Genomic DNA, 26,845 nt, shown 5'->3' with positions numbered 1-26,845 from the left:
GGCTGCCACATTAGAAAAGTGAATGTTCCCCTCTCTGTTGATTGCTAAAAATGGAATCTGTTGAACCTTATAGCATGTCTTCATTGAAAGAAGCATTTGCAAAGCTGTGATAACGTGCTGTAGTGTTATAGTAAAAGAGTTGTGAGTTCTAGTTTTATGTGGGTTGCTGTACATGGTTTTTCTTTCCTGGAATGATGAGATACCTAGAATAATGTATTTCAGTTTTAGTGGAATCATTTTTCCAGGATTAAGGTAGAGCTTGAACATTACTGAGTCATTGAAAAAGAGAGAATTATTCCAATCTTCAAGTTAATATTTATTTAATCAATATTTGATACTGCATGGGAGCGCCATACTGAACTGTTACAAAATCTTTCATTGTAATGTGAGAGTTCTAATGCTGCTGACAAGAAGCAGAAATCCTCATAGTAGCTCATGGGAACATTATCTTAGTTGTTATTTTTCTTATCAGACTACAAATTGAAAACTTACAGTAATGATGGATGACAAAGGGGCACGTCCTAGTAGTATTTGAGAGTAGTTGGAGAAGAAGAGAGAAACATCAGTATTACATTTTGCTGTAGTTGAAACTGTACAGCTTTTTAATAGATTGTTGTATGGTAGCCATTTCCAATAATATAGGACTATAAATCCTTAAATTGTTTGTTATAAATTGTAATAGAGTAAAATTCAGTATTGGAAGATGCGTGTAACGGTAACGTGAATTACAGGCTGTACTTCTGTGAACACTTCAAATATTAGTTGGAGCTGCTGCCAAATGAAGCAGAGTTGTTCTTTGTCTGCTCCTTCTTCCTTTCCCTAATGTTGAAATTTCTGTGTACCTTTGTGGACTTAAAATGTTTGGATACATTAAAAAAAAAAAAAAAATTGCTGTAGCAATAGAGAAGTTTGCTCTCTTTCTTGCATGGTAACACTTTGCATGCGAGTAGCCACTATGACTCTTGATGCACAACTAGGCTGTTCTGTTGCCTGTGTCCATAGTTTTCCTGACCCATATGAGGTTACTAGCAGTTAACAATGTGTAAAAGCATCTAGACTGCACGTGCATTTTCTAAAGGACACAAAATATTGACTTGAACTTTCATGCATTACTGTGCAAATGTCATTGGTTTATTTACACTTCTGGTCTCTGCAAAGTTAGTTTGCATTTAACTGTTTGTAACTTCTTGAAGCTGACCAGTAATAAAAGTGTAACATCAGAATGATACCACGTTACCTTAGAATACAGGCATCGACTTCAGTGTCCAAGTTATATTTCAATCTCCCTTAAGGTTTCTTTGTATTCTCTAAATTGCTAGAATATAACTGAAGTTCATTTTTCCTTAAAATGTTGAAACCGTAGTTAGAAGAATAGACAATACTGAAAGTTGCATTTAAATGTAAACTGCTTCAATTAATATATTTTATAAAGCAAGATTTTTTGAGTAATATTTCTGATATAGCTAGTAATAGGATGTAATTGACTTTTGTAAGGCAATAGCTATTTCAGATGAGTCATTCATGTAATAAATCTGTTAAATATCTGGCTATGCTAAAGTTGATACGAAAGCAACCATACCAACTTGAGGCTGAACTCTAAGATGAATAGCAACATTTATTTGATCAATTATTAAGGCAACTAGTGGTGTATCTCTATAGGTTATGAAAGTGGGTTTGGTTCTCTCTATTGCATTGTTCTACAGTCTTCATTAGGGCAAGGAACGTGGTGAAAGTACTTTGACTTGTTTGTATATGCTGAAGTGGTAAATAACAGGGAACTGAAGTCAGACCTGATGCGTGGATCTTAATAGCTTCAGAGATACTGGGTGTCTATATTTTGTTATGAGATAATTTTGTGTAGGTTTTCTTGTAAAAACAAGGAGTAATGAGAGTGCATGTTTTTAGTTTGATTTGAGACTTATCTGTCTCCAACTCTGTAGTCAGGTCTGATGTGCACAGGTTTCTCTTTTTCCTAATACCTCTTATAATACCTAATCTATGCAACCTTAGTCATATTTAGTATAAACAGAACTACGTGCAACATCAGGCAGAGGAATCATATCTGAATATCTTTAGTGTTACTGTTTATAGGTTTCATCTGAGAAATTTCTGCACTGTGTATCCTATTAGATAAACTTTGTTGTAGTAATTTTTTGTTAACATTTGGATACACTGTCATGTTATGTGCTGTAATGTTTTCCTCTGTCATTTGTTGTAGAAACAGCTCAGACAGAAAACGTGGAAGAAAATGAAGAACCTTTTGTTGCCCCTCCAGGACTGAATGTACCTTCTGATGTGGAACTGGTATGTGTGTACTTTTAACATATACTGCATTTCTCTGGATTTTCAAGGAGTTTGTGGTGCTTTTTTTCTATTAATTTCATTTTGGTGGACTTGAAATTATTCTCAAATTGTACCTTCATTTCAAATGTACTTCTTTAATTTTTAAGTTCTCTTTAAGTCTCTTGAATCTTCTTATTCATGCTGAAATGCTTACACTAAGTGTATTTAGTATCACTTCAGGTGTTATAAATCATGTGGAAAGATGGATGTGCAGTCCCAGTCTGAAGGGTATAGGAAGTGACCAGACATAAAGGCTGCATTTAGACTAACTTAGACAAAGAGGAAAGCAGTGGTTTATTTTTAGAAGATTCTGAAGTAACTTCAAAGTTATGGAAGCTTTTCCCTACATGTGATTGCACCAGGATTTGCTACGTTCTAAACTACAGGCAGTTTGCGTGTTTTCCTTGAGGGAAACTGAACAATTCTTTTCCTTCCAAGATCTTTCACTGAAGTAATATGGGTGTTTCAGAACAGTTGTAAACATGAAGACTTGAATAATTTCAAGTTTCAGAAGAGATACTGGAAAGTCTCATAATATTCTTCTGTACTGTCCTTGCCTTTGGCTTGCCTTTTCAGCTTGATAATCTTGGATAGTCAAGACTTAAAGCAGTTTTTTAGAATAACTGATCATGAACACAGTGTATTTCTTTGAGACTGTTCATCTGTTTCATTAGCCATTAATTGAAAATTCCTGTTTTGTTTTGTTTCTAATATATGATTAAGAGCTGTTTAACATCTCCATTATACAGCTTTTTCTATTTTTTTCTGTGCAGTCTTACAATATATTTCAACAGTTAAGTGCTTGCAAACCCGCTTCTGAGTTCAGGTTTTTGTACATTATTGCCTTTAGATTAGCAGTTACCCTTTAGTCTTAGGAGTGTTGAGTTCTTGGTCAGAAACTGCTTATTTGGCATTTGTATGCAGTTTCCAAAAAGTGTCTGCAGGTGAAAGAAAGTTTGCTGTTTAGAAATCTGCTTTGCTGTCTTTTGTTCTGAAACTTCTTATAAATTATATAGTTGCGGAGTGGAGTGTGGGGCTTACTGGAGTAATTTCTCATGTAAGTCAGCTATTGAAATTCAGTATATTCAAATGAACAGAAAGTGAAGGGGAATGTTTAGTTTGGGTTTTAAAACAAACCAACAAATCTACAAAGGTCTAGACAGCATTCTGAAAACAATGTGTGCTTGACCCTGGACTGGAAATTTTGGGAATATTTTTGTGAGCCGTGGTGATGATGATGATGTTGTTGTTGTTCCAAGCAAATAATTCAGTTTTAACATTGAAAGGTTATATTCTGTTGTGGGCTTTTTTTGCATGTGTTAATTCAATTGCTGCGAAGTATATTGCTCACTCTACCCTGCTGTCTAGAAATAATAATAATAATAATTTGCCATTACATTGATGCACAATTTATTGGCAAACATGTACAGATGCATTGCATTTTGTTAACACTGCTGTTTAAATAAAGATCCAGAGGCTGAGTTGTTGAATGTTGAGTGTATGGCAACTGCAGCTGCAGCAGTGACGTCATTCTGGAACATAAAAACAAGAGTTATGTCATGCATACATGTCTTCTACCGCTTAGATTGTGGTCTGGGTTCATGGCAAGGCTTTTTCACCACTGCATTTTAAGAAGTCTGTGGATGCCATGAAAGTGTGCAATAAGAGGATATTATCAGTTTTATGAAGAAAGTTGAAAATTGCTGTGTTTTCTCAAAAAAGAGCATATTTGAGAGGCAAGATAAGATTTCCAGGCTCAGTCAAGAGTGAAGGGTTGTTGTTTAACTAGCAGTAAGGAATACTCACTCGGGAAAAATTTTTAATTACCATAGTAATTAAAGATTGGAACAGAATATGAGACTAGATGATAGCACTTCCATAATTTGACTATTTTTCTGTGTTCTGGCAGGTAGTCTTGCTTTTAGAAGTTATAACAAATAGTTCTAATTAGTTTAATTCAGTCTTTTAATTAAATGTTGTAGGAAAGTAAAATATATCTGTGACATCTGCATTTACTTGATGGTGATTTAATGCATTTTGCTTTTAAAATTTCTGAAGTTTTGCAGATCACTGGTGTTTCAGAGCTTTTATACAATGTCAGTTTCCAATTCAAAGCCAGATAGTAATTTCTAGTACGATCTTTCTTGAGCTTCCTTGCTGATTTGTTGCTTCGTTCGTAAATCTCTAGGCCTTGAAATAAACGTTATATTTCAGTGTAAGAACCGCAGAAGAGGATAAATTTCATATATGACTAAATTGTGAAGCAGGCTAAGAACAAAACAGTCCATTTGTTGAGAACCTCATTATCTCTAATTAAAATAATCTTCAGTAGTGTTCTAGAGGGACAAGGGAAATTTGAAACAACTAATTATTTTTCCTGATTGAACATGTTGTTCTAATATAGATTCCAACTGGCTGAAAATAATTTCTAAATATGTGCTGTTTAGTGTCATTCAGACTTTCTCCCTGAATAGAGCACCACTGTCTCTTGTGCTTCTGATCTTCTGAAAAAGATTTTCTGAGATCTGTGGCATACATCTGCCTTTGGACCAATAAAAATTCAAAGCTGAAATGAATTGTTAGTGTGACATTTCATTTATTATAGAAATGCACAGTTTGTTGAGCACAAGAAAAAAAGAGACCTATCTAAGTATGAAATTAAGAACAGTTAATGGTGAATTTATTCGTTCTTGTTCTTCTCACTCCTTGACATAGCATGGGCTGCTGGAGTGGAAATGTATAGATGCTACTTACATTTCTTCATTTTCTTTTATTGTTAAAATAGCTAATGACTCTTTGTGGGATGTGATAGCACATAAAATTGCAGTATGTTTTTCTTACAGTGCAACATGTCCCTTCCAAGGAAAGACAGAGTCATAGAATAGCTTGGGCTGGAAAGTACCTTAAAGGTCATCTAGACCTGAGACCAGTTGGGGCTTCATGAGGGAACACTGTAAGAGGTTTTTATAGGTAGGGAACAATACTTGCACTTTTAGACATAAGACCATGCATGGTGGATCTCCAGAGCACTTTGAGATCTAAAGGTAGATCCACTGTACGTTGGCACTGCTGTGTCAACAAACATGTCTGTCTCCTCTCTTGTGCTGCCTGTGGTATGGCTCTGGAGTGTGCCTAGCTTTAAAGAATGTTTTTGCTGCATCAAGCTCAACCAGAATTTGTTCCCCAGTTCAGTTTGGTGTGAAACATGCAGAACATCTTGCAAAAGAAAATGAGCTGCTGGGGGAGGTGGGGACTGTTTCTTTCTTTCTCATTGTTGATATGCTTCCACCAGTTGAAAGTGATGATGATACTGTTGGTAGAGAAAGCTGAGAAGCCGGTCAGGGAACTGCTGCTCTTTCTACTTCCTTCTGGAGTTTGGCACTCTACAAGCTGCTTATGAAAATATAAATACGTGTTATTTTACTCCCACAGCCACCAACAGCAAAAATGCATGCGATTATAGAACGAACTGCAAACTTTGTCTGCAAGCAGGGAGCTCAGTTTGAGATTATGCTGAAAGCCAAGCAAGCACGCAACTCCCAGTTTGACTTCTTGCGATTTGATCACTACCTCAATCCCTACTACAAATTCATTCAGAAAGCTATGAAGGAGGGACGATACGCCGCTCCTTCTGAGAGTAAAGCAGACGAGAAAAAACGTAAGTAGTGGCTTGTTAAATAAATGGCCTTGGGGTGTGAATCGCTGGGACATCCACTGGTCTTTTTAGGTAACATAGCCATATATTTTGGGAGTATTGTGGTAGCAGTACTGTTACACTGTAACTGAGATTGATGTGATGATTCAGAATTTCCCTTAAATTGGATAAGCTTTTCTAGAAGAAAAAAATGTTAGGAAAACTTGCTCATACAAAACTGCTACAGTCTTGGAACTTTTATAAACGCTTCTGTAGCTCTCGTCCAACAGAAGGTTTATTGATGACTAGCAGTGTCGTCATTTATCTGTGTTTTTGTGAATAATAGATTTATGAAAAATGTTCTTTCTTAAAAGAAGAACATATGCTTGTCCTGTCCCCTCTTCCTCTCCCAATAAAAATCTGTAGCAAACCCAAGTTAAATTCAGACATTGCTTTTATTCAGACTCAAAAGTCAAATCTGAGGAAGAGGATGATGATGATGATGACGATGATGGAAACTATCTGCACCCGAGTCTCTTTGCATCAAAAAAATCCAGTAGACTTGAAGAGCTCGTGAAGGTACTTCATTGTATTAAAGTAACTTTCTAAAACATCTGCTTACAGGGCATAGAGGTTACGATATGCAGGTGTTAATCTCCTGCTAACAAGTTTAGCTGTCCTTGAAACAAATGTATTTTGATAAAAACTGAGATGAAATGTTTTCAGCTTTTAGTAAATAAAATCTTGGCGTAATGTAACAATTTTAGTGAATAACTTTTCAGCAAAATGCTGCTCTTTAATTATAAATTTTGCTGGAAGTGTTAAAGATGTTTTTCTTTTCTGAGTTTGATCAGTGATGGAATAAAGGGAATGAAGGATGGTTGTACACATCTGAGGTTCCCAGAGAAATGGCAGCAGTGCTGTCTGATATTTAGACAAGTCAGTTCAGATTCTGTGTCTTATTCCAGCATTGTATGTAAGCAATAAAATAATAACCACTTATTTATTCATGATATGGATCTGTGTTTTTATCAAATTAAAGTTTGGGGGTTTTTTGCCTTGGTTTGGTTTGTTTTTTTTCCACAAGTTTTTGAAAAATAAGCCGATTCTGATATAGGAGCTACGGAAACAGTAATTTCAGTATTTGGACAATATTATTGATAATTAATTAATGTAATCCAAATTCGGTTGATCATACCATGTTTTTTTAAATATGTACTTCAAGTTTTAACTTATTCTTACTCTCAAAATTTTTTCAGCCTTTGAAGGTAGTAGATCCTGATCATCCACTTGCAGCACTGGTCCGCAAAGCACAATCAGATAATAATTCATCAACACCACAATCAACAGATGGGGCAGCTGTACAAACATCACAAGTGGAATATTCCTCTGATTGTAAGTGCATTGTGATTAGGCAGCTGGTGGTGTGCAGAGGCTAGTGGGAAGAAAATAAGTTAAATTCATATTTAATCATTCATAACTGATATTTATTCTTTTCCAATCTCCTCAGTCTTTGAAGGTGCATTCTTCCACTGAGTAGTTATCAAACTGCTACCATCTTAGAAAAAGCTTAAATGGGGTGGGGAGGGTGGACACATATTTAAAGCTCGTGCAGCTTTTGTGAATTCTCATAACCAAAAAGGTGAAGTCAAACTTCATTGTATTTGTGTGTCTCTAATTCTTTTCAAAGTCCCTAATGCTGAAAACCTTTGGTTTCTTAAATATAGAAATACAACTTTTTCATTTATCTAAGTGGATATACAGTTGTAATAACCAAACCTGGTAATGCAGATGTATTTGCCAGATAAGAAGAAAAACTGTTTAAACATTCAAAACAGATTTTTACCAGCTTTATATAGCTGTAATACTTTTGTTTTGACCAATAGTACTTAGAAAGGTTGTTAATAAAATGGAACTTAAAACTAACCCTAAAATTCTGTTGTTTTCTGTATTGAAAATACATTTTGTTCTTATAGCAATGCTGTAATTTAATTAATTGGCCACTGATAATAGCCATCTAATTCCTCAGTGTTAGTTTTGAATATATGCTCATCTTTCTTAATGCATACACAATTTTAACTAAGCTGAACAGCCTGGGGTGAGTTAGTTTAGGAGAAATTATTTTGTATGTGGTTGTTTTCTGTAGGCTTCCACTGGTTCACTTTTTTTTTGTAAATTATTTCTACTTATTTGGCTTCCAGCTGTCTCTCAGTATATTCTGATTCTGTCTTTGAATCTATGCATTTCTTCATTTTTTAACATGATGAATTAGATACCATTTCTTAGTGTGTTGCATGAATCTAAATTCTCGTGGTTTTGTACTGATGCAGTTATTACTTTATTTTTTTATTAGATGTCTTTCTTTTAAAAGAAAATGATTCTTAAATAAATGTTTTAAATGTTTTTTTATAGCAACTGTGGCAGCCATGTATTACAGTTACTATATGCTACCTGATGGAACCTACTGCCTCGCACCTCCACCTCCAGGAATAGATGTTGCCACCTACTACAATGCCTTGCCTGCAGGGGTGACTGTATCAAGCACTACAGGGGTAGCAACTGTACCTCCACCCCCTGGTACGACACCTCCACCTCCCCCTGACACAACTGATAGCAGCAGTGGGTTGACCTCTACCACAACTTCTACAAGGTACCACATAATTTTATAGATATGCTTGTTTGGTGGAGGGATCTCTTTCCTACAATGCAGTACAAAATATTTAATGACAGCTTTGTGATTGGTGATGCCTCAGTCATGTTGCCATTATCAGTACAGCTTTGGTTACCTGGTTTCACTTTGGTCTTTGATATTATGTGTGGTTATTTTATTTGTCTTCTATGAAGTTTTTGCTAGTTGAAAAATCAGCAGTTACTTTAACTGCATAATGAGACCAAGGAACAAGCCTCTATTTCATGTTTTTTGTTAAAACAGGAGACTGAAAGGTATTTATATTCTATTTATAAAAACAGTATATTTTTTATGTTTTCAGCACAATTACTCCAGTGGTTGCCATTATACCTCCACCCCCAGATATCCAACCTGTTATTGACAAGCTGGCTGAGTATGTTGCTAGGAATGGGATAAAATTTGAAACAAGTGTTCGTGCCAAGAATGATCTCAGGTAAGAGAAAACATTATTTCAGTCTTTATTTTAAAAGTTGAGGATTTCATTTACAAGTATATTAAAATGGCATGCAGATCTCAAGAAGGGGATTACTTTTTTTTTGTTTTTGTGTTTTAATGAAATTCAGGGTCCTACTGAAAGGTAATGCCAGAGTGTTATTGCTCCAATCATCAAAGCAACCAAGCAACCAGAAAGCTTCTGTACAAACCATGCTCTCAGCATATAAGACCTGGAAGTTTACGCATACATTACTTCCAAATAGGGTTCCATCTGCAAGAAAGATTTAGATAGCAGTGGATTGCTGGTATTTACTGTGTTCATGTGCATTTTCACAAATTCAGTTTTCTTTTAACAGATTTGAGTTCCTACAACCATGGCACCAGTATAACCCTTATTATGAATTTAAAAAACAGTTCTTCCTTCAAAAAGAGAGCAGTGACAACTGTCAGGTATGTGTGTTAAAACTGCAGTGTAAGTGAGCAAAGCACTTGCTTATTGAGTGTATTACTGTGAGACTTGTTAAAAATTGAACTTTGAATGATGGAGAACTTGTTCAGCAAGTTGCTTTTTAATTTTGTATAGCATTTAATTTGGGATATGTGAGGTGATGTGATATTTAGATCTTGCTTTTTAGTGTGAACAGCCACTCACTGTTGTTGTATTCTAAAATGGCAAGCCATGAATCTTTTGAATATATGCCTTGTGGAGGTCTAGAGACTTGTAGAATTAGGATTAGTGTTGTTTCGTCAGAAAGGTGAGATATAAATTTTTAACAGCTTCATGATTCTTTGTAAAATAGTAGCTAAGCTATGTTTTTGGCATGATTTTTTTCTAAGGGAGATTTTATAAGAGAAGAATACTGGCACGACTGACTGAAATAATACTGGACCTTCAAAATCTCATGACAGCTTATTGCTTCCTTTGCTTACTCTACTAGTGTAATTAGAAGATAGTATCCAGACTTGGCATCCTTATTTCTAACCATTCTCATGTTAGCTAATAGCATTAGATTGTTTGTTCTCTTACTGAAAAGAAAATTGCAAATATTATCAGAAATATTTTATCTGATGTTAACTTTTCATGGGAAAGAGCTATTTTCTTTTTAGGCCCTATGTCATTTGTCATCTCAAGGCTTATATTGGAGTGCTCAACAATTAATTACTTAAACTGAAAGAAGGTAGGCCTGTGGGTATACTCCTCAAAATAACTTTCTGGAAAATGAAGAAATTCAGTAATATGCAATGTTTGAAACACTTGTCTCATATTTTAACTGTGAAAAATGCTTTGAAAACATTGTTTTTAAAGATAAGCTGTAGTAAATACAATCTTATTCAGTTCATAAGTTACTGCAAAATCATCCTGTACCACAATGATAACTTTTATTCTAGAATTTCTTATTTGCAAACTAGTTTGTTGAATTCATACGTGTTACATAATTAATTAATTGGGACTTAATATTCTTTTTCTGGGGAAACTGCACCCCAACCAAAAACGTAATAACAGGAGTTTCCTTTTAGGTGTTCCTTTTAGGAACCTTTTCCTCCTAGGTGCTTGCTAAGAAATAAGCAGAAAAACTGGTTCAAGTTCCCTGAGGTTGTATGTGGCAGTGTATATCCTCCTACTGCAAGATTTTGTAGATAATGCCATTCTTTTTAATTTTTTAGAATAAAGATTTCAATATTATTTTTATGCTTTAATAACAAATACGGGCAACTAATGCAATTGTTTATTCTCCATTTGGCCATTAAAGTTAATAGAGAATTGTACTATTGGCTTCAGTAAATACATGAAGTCCATTTCTTCCCCAGAGATTTTCAGTAATTAGTTCTGTTGGTAAGGGGAGGGCTTCAGGGAGCAGTGAAGGGATCTCTTCAACACATTATATTTCAATATTAAATATATTTAACACCATGTTGAGAGAGACTCATTTAAATGTTAAATTATTTAATGTGATCACCCAACTTGCTGTGTAAATATGTTTAATATTCTACAATATCTGTCTTAGTATTTTTATAGTATGAGTTTAGAAGTTTTCTTGAATGATTCAGTCACATAACAGTGACTGTTTACTCTTCTGAAAATCTTAGAAGATCTGTACTACATCAGTTTAATGCCACAAAAGCCATGGATAGGTCTGATGTTCTTCAGCAAAAGGCTAGAAGTCATCAAACATTAACCTGTGTTCATCTCTATAATAACTTGACTTTGTAAAGAAAGTATCGTGCAATTATACATTAGCAAAAAATGTCAGGAGCTTTCATTCTGTCACTGTCAGTCAACTTTAATGGATTTTGTCCTGGGCCCTGGAGATCAAGACCTAAAAGGATATACTTTGGAAAGAAAGTGTATGCTTTTAGGCTCTAGTTTTAAAAAGCACCATTTTTGAAACAGTTGTTTGGCAGAAATGTACTGGCTGAAGAACGTTTCCTTACCTGTAAAATAACATCTTGCTGCAGATCTTTGGTCTGTGCAGCCTGTGGGTTTATGTGAAGCAGTGTGTTGTATTTATAAGAAGCAGGCTTTCAGTCTTGACTGCTTATTGAGGTACAATTAGTTCTTGATAGTGATTTTTGAAATGGCTGGCAGAATTGCAGCACCCCAGGCACTGTGTTAACTCTATCATAAGCTATTCAGTTGGTAAGTTTGTGTATTTCTTTTGAAAAGGGAGTATCTTCATCCAAAGATGTTCCAGCAGATTCTACCACTGATGCACCAAGTGAAACTCAGCTTGCAGATGGGCACACACCTGAAGATGGATCTGAGCCCAGTGCTAAGGGAGCTCTAGAAACTAAAAAGGATGTTCCTCCTAAAACTGTCAGTGATGGCAAATTGGTAAAAGGTATGTTGGCACAGTTTGTTGGCCATAAAAATATTTGTCAGCACATATTGAAGAAAAAAAAGGGGTGGCGGAAGGTGTGGGAAAGAATTTCAGCATGCAGAAAGCATTTTCATTAAAAGAGTCAAAAAGTAGCAAGTAATCGATTTGCTTGTTTTCATATTTTTTTTATCAGACTGTGAGGTATTTACTGTCTGACAGAATAAATTGTTTTGTTTCAATTTTGTGTAAAGTTGAAAGCTTTCATCAGTGTTCATAATAGAATCTTATTTTTGTCATTTAAAACTTGACAGTTATAAGCTCCGTGTGAGAAAGAAGTTATTCCTTCTGAATAAAAGCAACGTTCTTAGAAACCATATGTGTGAGGAAGTGCATTAGGCTTATTACTTGGTTAATCAGCGTGTTGGATGATAGTCATACTGGAAAAAAAAAATCCTTTTTGTGTCCAAGTGGACTGTTGCTCCTCTTGCATTTGTAGCAGCAAATACAAGGATAATGTGGAAGGATTTCTTGAAAGACAGTCAGCTAACACACTCTTGTTATTGTGTGAGACACGTAATTTTAAGTGTGGGAGACCCTCAGCTAATTTTGAATAAACGGAGAAACATTTTAACAACCATGTAATATGGTTGTGTCTAGAAAATGGTTTGTAACTGAAATATGGAGATTTTTAATTTGAGACTGAACGTTACAGGGCAAATGAAGCTTCCAAAATTTCTTCAATGAAAAAAAAAAAAAAGAATGGTTATGTTGTCCTATCCCTCAGAATAAAATCACAGTGTGAGGATTATACAAGCTTACAAGCTTGTTTGGTTTTGTTTTTGTTTTTTTTGGTTTGGTTTCTGTCATGGTGTAGGCTACAGATGTTATGGATGGTAAAGTCAAATTCAACCTGCATTCCACTGTAGTCTAATGATGTGTAAAATCTCACCCATTCATTCACAGCATCATTTGCTCCAATAAGCTTTGCAATCAAGGCCAAAGAAAATGACCTTCTTCCTTTGGAGAAAAACCGTGTCAAATTAGATGATGACAGTGATGAGGAGGAAGAAGAGGGCAAGGAGGGCCAGGAGAATGCTAATAATGCTTCAAACAGTACTCCAGCTGTTACCACTCCTTGTGTTGCTGCTGAAGAGAAAAAACCTCAACTTACACAGGAGGAGTTGGAAGCTAAACAAGGTATCTCATGTTATATTGAAAACAAAATGACAGATTGAGTCCTTCGTAAAGCATAGCATTTTGATTATTTTCAGTATCACTCTGTCATGTTAGTAGGAATTGGGTTCTTTTTTCCTTTTCCCACAGTTCCTTGTTTATTTTTAATGTGAGTTTTCATTGGTTGCTCAACTAAAACTGACGCTGTAATATGTTGTCACTGAATGCTTTGACCTAATACGTGGTCTTACTGTTACTTATTTTATTCACAGCCTTGGAATAAAGCATTAAACTTCTGGTTTCCAGTTTGCATTAACACAGCCCAGAAAAAGACATGTCCATTTCTCATTTTCTTTGCAGAACAATGAATGCTTCCAGCTATTTTTCAATAATGTAGCATGCCCATATACACTAATATCACCTTGCTGATGTTTTGTTACTGTTACAATGAAGTGCCATTAAATCTTTGTATGGGTTTTTCTGTTACTGTGTTTGTGTATGTAAGGGCACAAAGGTAGGCTGTGTGAATTTGAATGAAATGGTCTTTTAAAGGAATCATCCCCCAGGCAGTTGCACAGTAGAGACTGTTTAATAAAATAGAGATGCTGTCGTGTGTACCAGCTTAAAGACTTAATATTTTCTTAGAACTGTAAGTATGCCACAGGAATTTAATTTTTTCATTTTCAAAATATACTTTTTGCACTCCTAAGTAGTAGTTTCTTTCTATGCAGAGTATGCTGTAGTGCTACAGATCTAAAGCAGATAGGAAATATTTTCCATGATAATACATGAAATGTGAGAGATGATTGGAAAAAGCTGTATATGGGTAAACTGCAACTAATCAAATAAGTTATGCTGCATGTACACAACACAAAACTGGAAGTGTAAGATGGAGCAGTTTAGGCAAAATTTCCATTAGATGCATCACAAAATGAAGTGGGTTGTTTTCTTTCTTTAATCACATAACAGTAATTGTTGCTTGTAACAATGGCAAAACAGTTTCTGAAGCTATCTGGAGCTTTTTTAAGAGGTATGCAAATGGGATGGAAGATGTGAGGAAATGGTCTGGCCTGTGAGAAAAGCAAAATGGAGACTCTGCATTACTTTAAAAAGTATGAAGGAGAAAAGCCTCCAAATGTATGTTGCTACTGTTTTAGACAGCTTTCGTAAATACTGAGTAAAGCACAAGTATCCTGCATTTTCAGGATCGGATTTTCATGTCACTTTCTTCAAGCTTAAAGATTTTTACATATCTGTTAATGCTTTTTGTTAGGGAGTTGACGTTATCTATAAATTATAATGGTTAGAATTTCATAATTTCAAGCTAATATGTCATTCTAGTACTTCCTTTCAAAGCACTATAAAATGTTTGAGTATGTAGCTGGGGGGGCTGTTTGGTTAGTCTGCTGGGTTTTGTTTCTTTGAAGGAAACTTAAGTTGCGGATGTGTGGTTCACACTAAACTTAATGTTTGTCTCTCTTAGCAAAACAGAAACTTGAGGATAGACTAGCAGCTGCAGCAAGAGAGAAGCTTGCACAGGCCTCCAAGGAATCAAAGGAAAAGCAGCTACAAGCAGAACGCAAAAGGAAAGCTGCACTGTTCTTGCAGACCCTGAAAAATCCTCTGTCAGAGGCAGAAACTGAGAAGGTTGAGGAGAATTCCTTCAGTGTTGAGGTAAGGAGGGGATAAATTTCTCTTTACCATAAAGCTAGCGGAAGACTTGCTTGTAGGATGTTAATGTGACAGTATTTTATCAGATTGACTGAAGAGATGGAAGATCTTTCCAAAAGGAGAGAAAGTTATATTTTAAAAACTGTTAATCTTTTTCAGTTATCTGAGATGTTTCTTACATGTCAGTTAAGTACTGGTAGAGAAATATGATGTGAAATTCAGAGTTCAGTTTGCCAGTTAGAAAAAGCAAAATAAGCTTGCAAAATTAACTGCAGTAGTGGCCCATGAATTTGAATGTTTCCCTTTCAAATTTATTTAGGTATTTATTTTAATGTTTCCTTATTTAATGTGTGTTTTGTTGTGATTAGACATCTTCAAGATTTTAAAATAGTTGTCAGCAACTGAGCTTACTTTTCACTTATTTTGGTGCGTTTGTTGATTATTTTTTAATTTTATTAATTTAGCTGATGTAAAACTGTGATAAAAAGGTATGGAATTGATCCATACAATTCAAGGCTTCTAGCTTGAGAAAATAAATGCGTAGATAGGAAAAATCTAAACTCTATAATGATTGTCACTCATCATTATGTTAGTTGAGTGTTTCATGCAGATGCTTTAAAAGACTAGAATGCTAAGAGATTTTCCTCTTAGGCTAAATTTTAGTATAAGAGATTTATTATTGCTGTTGTTATTAGATTTTAAAAATAAAACAGTTTGTGAATAGTGGTGCAAAATTCAAACGTGTTTGTACATGCTCCTCTTTGGGCAGATTGTCAATAAAGAATCAAAACAAGAAGTTCAAATTGAAGTGATTGAGCTCACAAAATTAGATCAACATTGGTTCAAAATGCTTATTTCTGCGTTGTTTTAAAAAGAGGCAGTCTGCAAGAAAAGAGAACTCAAAGTACAAGCTATAGAGAAATTCAGATTACAAATTTTGTGTTTTATAATACTGAAGACAAAACTGGAATTAAAGTCTCAGCTTTTTCTTTGGTAATTTTTGTTTATTGTACTTCAGTCATGTTCAGCACTCTAGTAACAGTGAAATATATTTTGTTGACTTACTTCAGTAGACTGTTTACTTTAACAGTATATTCATAATTTTGATTTGCATCTTCAAGATCACTATATAGAAATTGAGAGATGGTGTTTCCAGAATTTATCATTTCCAGCTTGTTGAAATCTGGAATTTCATCTCCCTTCTTTAGTTGTAGATACTGGTTCTAGAAATACTTCTCTGCAAATTTTATTCTTGAAATATAAAACAAACTCTAAAAACTTGATTAATCAAAGCCACAGAGCTGCTTTTTTTCCTGTTAATGAATGAAAATTGCCATTCACGATAATTAAGAATTAACATATTTCACATAAATCCTTTTTGATTTCAGTAAAATAATCACAATTTTAAAAGCCTAAATAAGGGATTTACATTTATTATATAGGAAAATCCTTCTAGTATTGATTTCTTCATACATCATAGCTCTGTCCTGAAGCTTTTCTCTCCATCTGTAGGTTTTGGCAGCAGAGCTGTAATTTCAATCCAAATATCACATTCCCACATGCATTGTATATTTTCCATTTAAGTTTTTCTTTGCTTAACTTCATCCTTTCCCTAGAAGAGAAGGAGCTAGTTTCCTTCTTGGTTTTTGTCCTTTTTTTCCTCACTCATTCTGGCTATTACAGTGAGCCACTCTTTCTGCCAGTGCTTGTCATAGTTTACGAAGTGATAACTTTACTTCCAGGAGTGTCACCCTTTTTTTTTTTTTTTTTTTCTTTCAGCCTGAGCGTTGTTTTAGCATAACACATTCCAGCCCAGTGTGATGTCATGCATGCCTGCCAAAAGATGTGGCTGTGTGTTTTCAGCATCTGCATGGTCACTTCCAGCAAGTCCAGGCAATCCCTTTTCCTAATGGAAAAAAAAAAAATCACGTCAAAGCCAATTTTCAGTGAAAAAGGCTTAGACTCAGGGCTTTACTGTAGTAGCTGTCAGTGCCTGTGGGGAAAAAGGTAGGAATAAGATTTGGTGTAGGCTGTGTAGTTACCTGTAACTCAACATAAATTGGGGCTGAAGTTTATGTAGTTTCAAGGTGCCATTATGGGTTTTACACCAACCAGGAAGATATTTTTGTGTTTACCTATGTGTGCTGCAGTTAGGCTTAGCGTGCATATTGCAAACACAAATATTGTTGGCAAATAGAACCTCAGTTTTCTGGTTTTGGAACTATGTCACTCCTAGAAAGGCCAGCGAGAAATTCTTGATTGCATTGATCAAGCAAAACTTTGTCTTTGGATATTGATTGAAAATTTCAGGTAATAACTGTGACACACTGGAACGTGAGTGAATGATGTGTCTTTCAATCATGTCCATTCCCACAGAAAGAATTCCAGTGCAAATATTTCATTGTCCAGTTCTTGATTTTTTCAAAGTAAATCATGAATTACCCTTCAAAAAACTTTTAGGAGAAGAGACATATAAAAGAGAATTACGTGTATTCTAGTTGAACCATATCAGCACAAAGTGGCAGATTTGTGAATTAAAAGTGATCGCATGCTAAAAGAAATCCTGTTCAGGATTCTCATTGCTAATGCTAATGAATTTTCCCTGTGATTGGCACACATTCAATATAGTTTTCCAGTTATTTGTTGAAGTGTGAATGCAAAGAGACCATGCCAGTGCAGAATTCTTGAGGCTTTCAGTCTGTTCTTCTTAAGGGATTTTTCCAAGGACATAGATATTTCTAAGCTAAGATTCTTTTGTCATTTTTCTTTAAGGGAATGCTTGAAAAAATCAATAATTTTTCAGTAACAGTTGTGTCTTTTTCAGAAGAGCAGATGAGTGTCTCCACTCGCATCTGAAATTTCTGAAGTTCTAAGTTGAACTTATTAGAAAACAGGTCAACTTGGCAACAAAAATCTCACTCTTATTCCATTTCTAAGTAAGCTTACTTGCTAAAAACGTCTGTTTTTCTTCTACCATGTATTTGCAGCTTCAGAGAAGGCATTTCTTTTTCTCACAGGTGAAGTCTGGTATATCTCAGAATTTTAATGCAACCAGTTTCACTGCTTCTTACCAGTAGAAAAGGTTGGGAAATTACTTGTTTGTAAATGGGCTTATTTAGAATTTCAAATGTATATTTAAGTGTTCCTGATGTGACCTTCATTTTTGAAATAAAATTGACTGCTGTACTGGGAGTGCCAGTACTGGCTTACTGAGCAGGCATTTGCTGTAGTCAGTGCTCAAAATCCAGTAAGCTGCATCATGGTATCCACGTCTATTTATAAAGGAATGCATAGCACAGTTTTTGTTTTGTTTTAATGGGTTTTTTTCAGTCATATTTCAGAAAGATTCATTTGAGAACACTGATGGTAAAAGTATTCTCCAGTAACAAAAAGTAGCTACAATAGCTGTAATCAAGGAAATACATAGAATCAATAGAAAGGGGGACATAAAACTAGTTTTGCAGTTTTGGTCAGTGGAACTAAAAGAAATTTAATAAAATGAAAACATAAGCATTTTAGTCCACCAGAAATACCACTTAGCATATTTCACCTCCCTTTTGTGAATAGAAGCAACCAGTGTGGATCCAGGGAGCAAAAGTTGATACGCAGTGGTCATAGAGTTAATGTAGTACAGTGATTTTTGGTAGCTTAAAATCTGTCTCAAAAATGGCATAAGTGGTTGAAAAATACAATAAGGCATGAAAGTGGGTTGAGAATTTCCATGGGAGATGCATAATTCCCATGAGATTGTCCTTGGCAAAATACTGCATAAAAACTAGTCATGCTATTTATGCGTATGCTCAGTGTAGAGTGATGCTGAAAACCTGTTTATCACACTGTGTAGAAATGCATTAAATGAGCAAAGCTTTTTTGACCTCTGTCAGATTTTCCTGATACCTTGCTTTTTGTAAGAAAATGGCTGATAGTGAGTATATGTTACATCTTTGAAAACGATTGATTGCACTGACTGCACGTGAAGGGCAGTCGATACCATAGAATGTAGTGCGTGGAAGCTTTTTGGCTTCAGATGGATCACAAAAACAGTTAGATCCACTTTTTCCCCTAGCTCAATTCTTTGTTTTATATTGTTTCCTGCTTTCCTTTAAAGCGAAATGAAGCAAGAGGAGCAGAAAGCTAATAATTGAGCTTGAGCAGCGAAGCAGCACAGCTTTTCTGAAACAAATCCTCACCCGTCTTTGGAGTGTTACAGGAGAACAGTCAGGGCAGAGAGCCTAGTCCTGCCTCCGAGCAGTGCTTGTAAAACATGGCACTAGCTCGGATTCCCAAACTGATCAGCTTCCAGTAACATTGCAGCAAGTGAAGTCCTCCCTTTTTGGAGACATGAGTAACAGTAACAGGGTAGCCTCTCCCTTTCTGTGTTTGTGTATGTGATCAGTGCATGCTTTTGTAGCAAGAAAATCGTGCTGAGAAATCTGTGGGGTTTGTCAATAAAGAGAAATTGCAGGCAGACACAAATGCAGAGGTGTGTTCTTTGTCAAAGAAAGAAGTCTTAAGCAACCACTGAAGTCAGTTAAGAGGGAAAGCATCTCCCAGACTTTACTGGTACAATAGACAACATGGGACAGTGGTGACAAAAATAGGAGGGGGCAGCGCTGGTGACTGGCTAGGCAGGCTTTATGTGCTCCCAGCAGCTTGGTCTGTTTGACTTCTTCAAAGCAGCTATGCAGTGCACTGACAGGTGTTCTGCATGTGTAGGACAGTGTAATTTTTGTATACGAGGCATGATTTACCTAATAGCATGTCTGGTGATGGTTATCACTGATGATGGTTATCGACTAGTGAGTATTCTGCTCATCTCTCGTGTTTTATCTTGGCAGAAATGCTTTATGGATAAGTACTTTGATCTGTATGTAAAAGACAGTTGGCTGAATCCAAACTGTTACCTATATAAACTCTAAAATCAAATTTAAACAAGGGGAAAAAATCCACTATCATAGTGGTGCAAAAACAAGCAAGCACATAATTTGATTGGCTTGTCCCTAATGTCATCTGCTATTGTGCCTCTGAATATAAAGATTCTGTAGAACAAAGCAGTACTTAACTTGTTTTGGCTCTTTCATCCTTTCTCTTTTGAAGACCTGGTTTTTGCTTCTTTCTCAGATGGCTTGTGCTTACTTTCATCCTGTGTATAACAGTATTCTTTTCTGTGTGTGTGCAGACTAGTCTGTTTACAAGTGACATAGAAGTTTGTAGTACAGGTTTAAAAACAAGGTGCTATTTAAGTTTAATGAATAGCTTAACAGGGTTAGCAAGAACTGCAGGTCATGTGCATCTTTCACATTTTCTGCTGTAGATGATCCTGCTTTCTGAGCAATAGGCAGTAGGTATTACTGTATGCTTCTCTAGAATAATAATCATTTATAGCATAATATTCTGTTTGCATGTAAATTTAATAAAAAATCAGTTTGTGATCAGAATGTAACTGCTTAAAGAATACCATATGCTTAGTATTCAGAGGAACAAAAAGGCTTTCAAATGTTTTAGGGTCATCCATTTCTCACTTTACATTTTGTTCAGAATATATGTATCATTATCTTCTGTTTAGCATGGAATGCTTAGTGGGGTTGTTAGCTAGTTTGTTTGGAAATTTCTTTTTATTTAACCTTTTCAGAAGACTGCATACTGGTGTAGCATTTGGGGCACAAGTGGTGGAGACCTTGCTGGCATTTAGGACTTTTTTTTTTTTTAACTGCGAGAACCCTACCATTAAAAAACAAAACAAAAAACTACATGAGAGTTGTAATTCTTTACACTGTAATTACTTTAACTAATATTTAAAGGAAAAAAAATTAAATATCAGGAGCTGCCACCTAAAGAATTTAGATATGTGGGAGAGTTAAGAATGTTCTATGCCTTGAATTTTATCCTTCATGTTACTGAGGGTAAAAAGGCATACTGCTCCATGTAACTAACACAGATTCACAACCACGGTTGTTTCTTTTTTTTTTTTTTTTTTTTTTTTTCAGTGGCCTTTCAGAATTGAAAATGAGAAGTTCTGCTTTCAAAGAAATTCTCATGGTCAATGCAATGTTAATTGCTGTACATCGTGCAGCAGCTGAACAGAGATGAAACAGTTGGGTTTTTGAGTATTTAGTATTTAATTTGTTCTATAGGAACAAGTGTTTTTATCACTCTTTTAATTGCTTTGGGGTAATTTGTTTTATTTAGGGTAGGACTAATGAAATCTTCTTAAGGTAATAACTCTGCTCCCTTTGGTGCACAAAGCAATACTATGTTTTCTTTGCTGGTAGACATTTACTTATTACTTCTCTGTCAGGGAGTATTTCAGCATAGTCTTTGGGGAGTCTGCAGTGAAAAAGGTTCTGTGGTAGAGAAGAGAGAGTGAAGCGATTTCACATTTCAATAAAATAAAAGAATTGTTGATTAACTCTTTGCAGTTGTAACATGCTTCTGTCTTTCCAACTTTGATCTAATAAAGATTCAAATTAATGCAAAATTCAGCTGTTCAGAGTAGGAAAAAATATTGTCCACCTGCAGGAGTGTTAGTTAAGTTGTAATGCTCTTTAGCAGTTAATTTAATTTGCTCCAGGAGCAGTGCCAGTGTTCTGTTCTGCTGTGATAGGCACCTTTTTGGTTCACTTCAGATGTTGCTTTTGAGTATTGATTAGGTAATGTAACCCCTGAAAAAATGTGTGTGTCCTGTTGTTGCGGATCCTGCAAGTAAGTAAGTGTCTTGTTATGAAGTGGTCTTTTGGTTTTGTTCTCACACTGCTGTAAAGCCTTCCTGAGAGAGAGCTCTTTCCTAACCCACTGCTGCTAAAGAACAGTTGTTCAGTCATCTTTGTTTTCTAAAGAAGTATGTTTGAATTGTTTCTCACAAGGGGTGTTTATTTTAGGAAGCTTTCTTTTAGAAGAATTTCCCTCAGTGATCCAAATACAACACTCAAGAGGAACTCCAATGGTGTTAGACTATTGGAGTATTTAAGGAGGGGTGAAAAAAGGGGCTGTTAGTCAAGATGGACAAAGAAGTGTGGTTCATTGAACGCTTCCTGGAAAATTTGTAATGTCATTTCCTAGCAGAGCTCTCAAAAAATGTTAATCTCTCTTCCCTTGAGATGCGTTGTAAGACTTGTCAGGTAATCAGCTTGCTGCCACGCTTCCTGAAATTGCGTTCTGCTGACCTGCAGGTTTGCACAGTCTGATCAGTAACACAGCATTTTGGAAATGCTCGGTAATCTCCCAGTATCTGCACTGGCTTTGAGTCTTTGTTTATTTGCTCCATTCTCACTTCCAATCTCTTGCATCTGTTACCTTAGTTTGCACGGGTCAGTTTTCCCTTGTAAAAGCACAAGTCACTGACAGCATCTTCCATTTGCGAGACAGAAGGCAGTTTTGTTTTCTTTCGAAGATTTATTCTGAAGCAGTATTTATACACACTGAAATTTTTGTGTGTGTCCTGGCAACTTGCTGGCATTTAGTTATTTCACAGAGCTCTGCCTCCAGGTCTGTTTCCAGCCATTTTGTTGATGATTTTTGTCTTGAAGGCAAACAGAGCTGCAGCTGAGGGACTCAGCATGTTTATTGGCAGCTGATCTTGCTGTTGGAACCTGAGGACTTCTGAGCACCTGGTCCCTGCCGTGCTGCCTCAGCTTGGCTGATACGTGGCTTCTCTCCCCGTGTTAGCTGTAGTCTTACACTTGGGACCTACGTGTTCATTTGGAGGATCTTTCCATTATCTCAGTATGGTTTCTGCTGGAGCTTTCCAAACATGGTTCATTAGTAACTCGGAGCAGCTGAGAGATGGACACTCTAGGAGTGGTGAGTGTCCTGTAAGACAAGGGGAGACCTCCATTTCAGCATCCAGTGCTTTTGGTATCTATGTAGGGATGCTTAGCACTGGGGGAGTTCTTCATTTTGATTGCTGAAATAGTCTCTGAGTGTAAGCTAAAAGTACCCGTGTTGTTCAGTTATTAACTTCCTTTCTGGTAGTGGTATAATAGCTGATGTTTCATGCAGCCAAATAAACTCGGGCACTGAAAAATGTTGTTTTTTCTTTCTTGTCTTGTTTTCCTCTTAACTCTACTTTGCCTACAGCTATTTTGTTTCAGGCTATTAGAGTTATCTACTTCAAGGCAAAATGGTCTATTACATATTCAGCAGTGTTCAAAGAGAAGACTGGGGTACTGTATAAAGACATGAATAACATTGTGAAGGAACAAAAGTAGACTGCAGTAGTCTCTGAGGAAACCCTTGAGTTTGGAAATGAGGTGTCTGGAATTGCACGTGGATTGTGAAGTTAGGGAAATTGGAAATAGGCCACCGGTAAACCAGTCACTCAAATGATCATGACTGAAAATATTTACAGTCCTTGAAGCAAACCACTTTAGTGCTGCTTTATTGCTGTTTTTGTAAATATTGTGATCACAGTTATCAGTTAAATCTCAGGAAAGAGTCATTGCTCTAACATAAAGCAAAACCAAATTTCTCATTATTCAAATGTACTCAGTTATTGCCTTGACATATTCACAGTAGAAGAGGGGTAAAGAGAGAGGAAAAGATCACCTGCTTCTAATTTGGTTATTTTGGCTTTTAATGTATTAGTTTCCATTCTGGTCACGGTGAGCATTCTTGTATCAAACAGTGAAAGTGTCAGATCAGGTGGAGCAGAAATTATGATAGGGAAACTGTTTTTTCCAGTTGCCTTGAAATGGCAGCTGAGGGAATGACAGATTTTGAAATGAGGAGCATATCGACAGTGCCTGACTTGAATTGTTCTACACAAGGTGCTGAGCAGAATACTCTTGGGTATGAGCAGATAATTTGAAAACTTTTTGGAGTGCGGTAGGTTTTGCTTAATCGACTTAATTGTAGTCAGAATTACTGACTGACTAAACATGATTTGAGCAAGGACCTGCTCCATTGTTAGATTAATAACTTTTGTCTTTGTTCCAACCCTTTACGTGCAAGAAAACTTATTTCACAAAGTACAGAAATAACTTTTATCGGCTGTATTTCATTTTGCTGTTTTCCTTGAGGTTCTTACCAAAATATCAGAGCTCAGGGATGAAACTGACTTTAAAACTTGATGTTGAGTATCAGCAGATCCTGATTGTATTCTCAAATTTATCCCTTTATAATTAAAGGGACAAATGGATAAAAAGCTATCTGATAGTACCCATTTTTTAGAATACATTTCTTCTAAAAATTAAAGATGAAAACTTCAGGACTGTGTCCTAGTTAAGGTGACAGCCTTAGCATGTGTATTACAACTTGCATATATAACTTTGAGGGACTGTATGGACCTCCGTTAAATACTGTTAGATCTGTGCTTTTGGAGATGTGAACCTTACTTACACATGCTTTACGTAGTATTAATGCACTGAGGATTTAAAACAGTAGTGGAAGGTTAAACTGTTATTGATTTAACAACTATTTTCTTAAGATGGTTGTGTTTTTCACACTTCTATGATTTAAAAAAAAAAAAAAAAAGTAAGAATATTATTAGTTACTGTCTTCCTTGCTGTTGTACTTGTTATCCTGCTTTTCTTCTATATAAATGTATATTGACAAGGCTACCAAGTGGGATATCTTATGTTTCTTCGCTGGAAGTGTATATTTATGTGTCATGCACAGGAGTAGATGTAGCCCTCTGTTAGTATAAAGGATTGGAGACGCTTATGCATTGTCTACACGTGTATGACTTTTTAAAGATCTGTATGCAACTTTGAGATCTGAACGCTGTTGTTCTTTGTTTACATTTAATTTCAGAGTGTCAGTAGTATATCATGTCCTGTGACTGCAGTCAGAACGTTACCTGCCTTAGAAGTTAGCAGAACTTCTGCAGCAGAAAGGCCTTCAAGCAAAAGCAGAGATCCTCCTCGGGATGAAGAAAAAGAAAAAAAGAGAAAAAAACACAAGAAAAGATCTCGGTCAAGATCTCGATCACCTTTCAAGTATCATTCATCATCTAAGACCAGATCTAGATCACATTCAAAAGCAAAGCACTCACTTCCCACTGCCTATAGGACTGTCAGGCATTCAAGGTGGGTTTGGAAACCAACCATGTTCTTTAGTGCTGTGTGGCTAATACTGAAAATGTTTTTGCACTTCTTTAATTATATTGCATTTTTCATACCCATTAGATGAGATATAGTCACCCTGAAGACAGTGAGTAAATATGAACGGTGGAAAAGCTCTGAAAATATTTTTAATGAAAATATTTTTCTCTGAAAATATTTTTTTAATGGAATGATCATTAAGTTCTAATTACACAGTGCAAAATGTTCATCAGTAGATTTCACTCTGGTCTGTGAATTACTTGGCAATATCGTTTAGGAGTCTGATTGTAACAGGAGGAGTTTGTGCCTGTTGCTGCGGTACAGTAACGATATGTCCCAGCTGAAACCAGGACACGGTATTGAAGTAAGAAATAAGGAAAGAAAACCAGGTAGTTGAACAGCAAAGTTCAGAAGGAAGGCAAGCAGTTGGGTAGCATATGAAAAGATGTGATTGATGAATGACTGGAGAGATGTGGCAGGCATCCAAGAAGGGTGAAAACAGAGTTGCTGAAGGAAGCCATAGGAGAGTGTAGCCCAGCACAGTTAACTGTATATTTGGTTATTAATGAGGGTAAATACATTATGTTAATTATCTAGCTGTAAACTAATACGTATTATGTTCTATTAATGTTGTTAATTACATCTAAGACATTTGGTCTCAGAACCTTCAAAGTTTGCTGTGTGTAAACTTTGTCTTGTCTTAATGTCAGGCCATGTAGCAGTCACTGTGGTTGGTCAGAAAGGCATATTATTGGGGTTATAGTCTCTGGATCATGCAACAGAATACCTAAACAGTATTTCTGTAACTTGTAGTTCAAATGAATTGTGCCTATAAATACTACCTTAGCTGTGTGTGTCTGATGCAGAATTATTTATTATCTTAGTGGACATGCCTGTGGCTTAAATGCTTCTTCCCCAGAAACAGATGGCCCAGTTATTTCTCAATTTTTTTCTAGCTCTTGATGGTGATGTGACAGATCTTCTCGTCATATATCTTCCCTGTACTTTTGTTGCTGTTGTTTATTTAACAAAGTGTCTAAGTATGGTAATATGAGCAAGTGTTAATGCTTTACGACATGTTATTTTCTACTAGGTTTTTTTAGGTTTAGCATGATACTTTACTGAAGACATCTCTGTTGTTCGGAGATGAAAGAAATTAAATGAACGTAACTTGGGCTTTAAACAATCAGTCTGACACACTGCTTATTCAACTAACTGGAAGTCACAGTACTATGTATGTTATTAGCTGCATTCCAGAATCTGGTACCATTCCTTTTTTGTACATAACTAATGTGTAAATGGAATGGTGCTAAATTAAGCTTTCTTTGCTTATGAATTGAATATGAGTCTTTTCAGAGTTAAAGATATCTTGAGGAGAAGTCTCATCAACTGAATCTCTTTTTTTTTTTTTTGACTCCCTGTCAAGCCGTATCTTCACTTGGAGCTCCAGCATGTCTTAATTCAAGCTGTGATTCATATGTTTATCCATTATTTTATTTATCAGTGGTAAAAAAAAGGATGGAATTAGTAACATGATTGTGATGATTTAAAAAAATATATTCTTTTCTAGCACCTTGAAAAAGTATCATCTGAGAAGATTCTTATCAGCACCTGTGTATGCTGCTCAGTGAAGCTGATCTTTGTGTGCGATGTTGAATATGCCTTCTGGCACAAATTAATTAATAGTTACATAGTAGTCCTAACGTAATGAATCAACACAACACCTAATTAAGTTTGGATGGATTTTCCTAGGTCTCTGTTGAATGATACACCTGAGAAGTCCAGTGTTTTTCTGGCTGGCTGAATTTTCAGGACTGCGCCAATTCTTGCACTGAGAACATTTTGCACATCATAAAACTTTAGCCAGGTTAGAACTGAACAGGAAAGGACTCTCATCTATCATATTTTCTGATCTGAGTGTACCAGTTCAAACAAAGGGTCTCCCAGTCAGAAACTAATAGTGTAATGGGAACTTTAGGCAGTATCTTCAGTGCTGAGTGGCCGCCTGTTCACTTTGAGATTTCTGCAGGACATGTGTGAG

At 35.9% G+C, this 26,845-nt stretch overlaps 1 protein-coding gene across 6 annotated transcripts in view; it reads left to right on the top strand.

The window, feature by feature from the left end:
* SFSWAP (splicing factor SWAP) overlaps positions 1-26,845 on the top strand; it is a 40,336-nt gene that overhangs the window by 4,260 nt on the left and 9,231 nt on the right. For all 6 annotated transcript variants that reach the window (XM_010720031.4, XM_010720030.4, XM_003210864.5 and 3 more), the window contains exons 4-14: positions 2,219-2,304; positions 5,776-6,001; positions 6,441-6,556; positions 7,237-7,372; positions 8,390-8,627; positions 8,968-9,099; positions 9,458-9,551; positions 11,767-11,941; positions 12,884-13,117; positions 14,577-14,767; positions 24,515-24,789. In XM_010720031.4, the coding sequence (XP_010718333.2) occupies positions 2,219-2,304; positions 5,776-6,001; positions 6,441-6,556; positions 7,237-7,372; positions 8,390-8,627; positions 8,968-9,099; positions 9,458-9,551; positions 11,767-11,941; positions 12,884-13,117; positions 14,577-14,767; positions 24,515-24,789 (1,903 nt within the window). The remainder of the gene's footprint in view (positions 1-2,218; positions 2,305-5,775; positions 6,002-6,440; positions 6,557-7,236; positions 7,373-8,389; positions 8,628-8,967; positions 9,100-9,457; positions 9,552-11,766; positions 11,942-12,883; positions 13,118-14,576; positions 14,768-24,514; positions 24,790-26,845) is intronic.

Source organism: Meleagris gallopavo, chromosome 17 (genome assembly GCF_905368555.1).
Source record: "Meleagris gallopavo chromosome 17, MGAL_WU_HG_1.1, whole genome shotgun sequence".
Classification (NCBI taxonomy): Eukaryota; Metazoa; Chordata; class Aves; order Galliformes; family Phasianidae; genus Meleagris; species Meleagris gallopavo.
The sequence above is the reverse complement of the archived record's forward strand: the minus strand, read 5'-3'. Positions and strand labels throughout refer to the sequence as shown.